The following is a 2,496-nucleotide window of genomic DNA, read 5'->3' as shown; positions in this document are numbered from 1 at the left end:
AATTGGAAATACCATGGGCTTGGGTTAGGCACACCTTAGTCATCAAAGTCACATCTTTTCCTTTTAACACTAACACGGTTTCTTGCAGCAGATTTTCCCAATGCAATACGTTGTTAGATTTCTTAACTGCTACTACCATGGGTATCAATTATGGATGCAAGTAAAATGAAAGCCTTGACAACTTCAGTATTTTCTCCGTTTATCATGATGTTGCTTATTGGTCCAGTTGTGAGAATTATATTTTACATTAAGGTGTAATCCATATTGTAATCTTTGCTCTTCATCAGTTACTTCTTCAAGTCCTCTTCACTTTCTGCAAGCAAGGTTATGTCATCTGAATATAGCAGGTTGTTCATTCCTGCCATAACAACAGGTATGAAAATAACATATGCAATGATATCCTTCAGCAGTCATACTTTACTCAAATTGTATGCATCCAAATCATCTCTGCTGTGAACAAGATGGAAAATAAAGAGAATACCCCCAAAACTTAGAGAAAGTCAGTGGCTGTTTTCTGGTAGAAATGTACCTTGATTTTTAAAAATTGCCTAGTTCACTAGATGAAGAATTTGGAGTCCTTGTACAGTATTATGACAATCCTCAATGCAGTTGAATTTTTATCAATAGCATAGCTTAAAACAAAGGAATTTTGGTATTCAGCTCTTGAGTACAAAACTTTTGGGAGAATAAAGAGGATACGACCCATCAAAGTACATCTCAAGAGAATAACACCTACTCCAATGGGGGAAGTCACATGCAAAGTATGGACTTCGAATGTAAAGTATTTGGAAGTATTGCTATGAATTGGAGAACGTAGAAAATTTGAGACAATTCAGATAACAGTAATTTTCAGGAAAATTTGCAATAAACTTAGCTTCCCTGTTGTACATTTCAGTAGAGTTGAGGCAGCACCTCATTGAAGAATGATGATCAAGTAATTGAAGGAAATGCATATGAGTGAGATTAATTGGGACTTATTTGTCACTGTTTGAGCCTGTCATATTTTGACATTGTTCCTTAGATACAATTTCTGTGACTTTATGGGAAGAGCATGCAATAGTGTGAAGTCAGCGATGAGAAACCACTCTGCAGTAACAACATTCACCATACTGGGATTGACAGATGACCCACAACTACAGATTTTGGTTTTCATCTACCTGTTTATCACATATATGTTAAGTGTAATTGGAAATCTGACTATCATTTATCTCATCTTAGTGGATTCTCATCTAAAAACAGCTATGTATTTTTTTCTTCAAAATTTCTCCTTTATAGAAATCACATTCACAACTGCGTGTGTCCCCCAATACCTGCACATTATATCATCTGGGGATAGAACCATCACTGTCAAAGCATGCTTCACCCAGATATTTTTTATTGTCCTTTTTGGAGCTACAGAATTTTTTCTCTTGGCCGTCATGTCCTATGACCGCTATGTGGCCATCTGCAAACCGCTGCATTACGTGACCATCATGAACAACAGAGTCTGCAGGATTCTCATCCTCTGTTGTTGGGTGTCTGGACTATTGATTATCCTTCCGTTCCTTAATTTGAGCCTCCATCTGGAATTTTGTGACTCTGTCATTGACCATTTTTACTGTGATGCTTCTCCAATACTGAAGAATTCATGTTCAGATACATGGTTCATAGAGCAGGTTGTTATAGTCTGTGCTGTGGTGACCTTCATAATGACCCTTGTGTGTGTAGTTCTGTCCTACATGTATATTATTAGGATGACTCTACAATTTCCCTCTGCCCAGCAAAGGAAGAAAGCCTTCTCCACCTGTTCATCGCACATGATTGTGGTTTCTGTCACCTATGGCAGCTATATATTCATCTATATCAAACCTTCAGCAAAGGATGAAGTGGCCATTAATAAGGCAGTTTCTCTGCTTGCTACATCTGTTGCCCCTTTGTTGAACCCCTTCATTTACACCCTGAGAAATAAGCAAGTAAAGCAGTCTTTCAATGACATCCTCAGAAGATTTGCATTTCTTTCAAAGAAGGAATAGAGTCGCATATTGGGAGCTCAAATTGAAAGAAAAGATAAACCATCAGAATGTAGGTGGAAATTTGTGCTTTGAGAGTTGTGGGTGCTAATGAAGACAATTAAAGAGAGTTGAGATTGAAGTCTAAGAAAGGATTCTGAAGTACCCAACGTTATGAAGATGAGCATTTCTCTACAGTCCTGAAATTACCAAACTCTTTTATCTCTTCCTAATATGCAACTAAATTAACATTTCTTGATGTGTGTCATAGAGTTGATTGTGACTCATAGCGAACCTACAGGACAGAGCAGAACTACCCCATGGAGTTTCCTATGCTGAAATCTTTATGGGAGCAGATCGAGATGTCTTTTTATCCATGGGGCTGCTAGTTGTTTAGGACTGTGGACCAGCTGTTACCAGCCAAGCACTTAACCAATGTGCCACCAAGGCTCCTTTAACACTTCTTAGTCTTTTGAAATATCTATTAGTCATTAGTTTTTTGTGTGAA

At 37.8% G+C, this 2,496-nt stretch overlaps 1 protein-coding gene across 1 annotated transcript; it reads left to right on the top strand.

The window, feature by feature from the left end:
* Positions 1 to 1,073: 1,073 nt before the first annotated feature.
* Positions 1,074 to 2,012, top strand: LOC126076402 (olfactory receptor 6C2-like). Its single transcript, XM_049884933.1, has one exon. The coding sequence runs from the start codon at positions 1,074 to 1,076 to the stop codon at positions 2,010 to 2,012; it is 939 nt and encodes a 312-aa protein (XP_049740890.1).
* The last annotated feature ends 484 nt before the right edge of the window (positions 2,013 to 2,496 follow it).

Source organism: Elephas maximus, chromosome 4 (assembly GCF_024166365.1).
Source record: "Elephas maximus indicus isolate mEleMax1 chromosome 4, mEleMax1 primary haplotype, whole genome shotgun sequence".
Taxonomy (NCBI): domain Eukaryota; kingdom Metazoa; phylum Chordata; class Mammalia; order Proboscidea; family Elephantidae; genus Elephas; species Elephas maximus.
The sequence above is the reverse complement of the archived record's forward strand: the minus strand, read 5'-3'. Positions and strand labels throughout refer to the sequence as shown.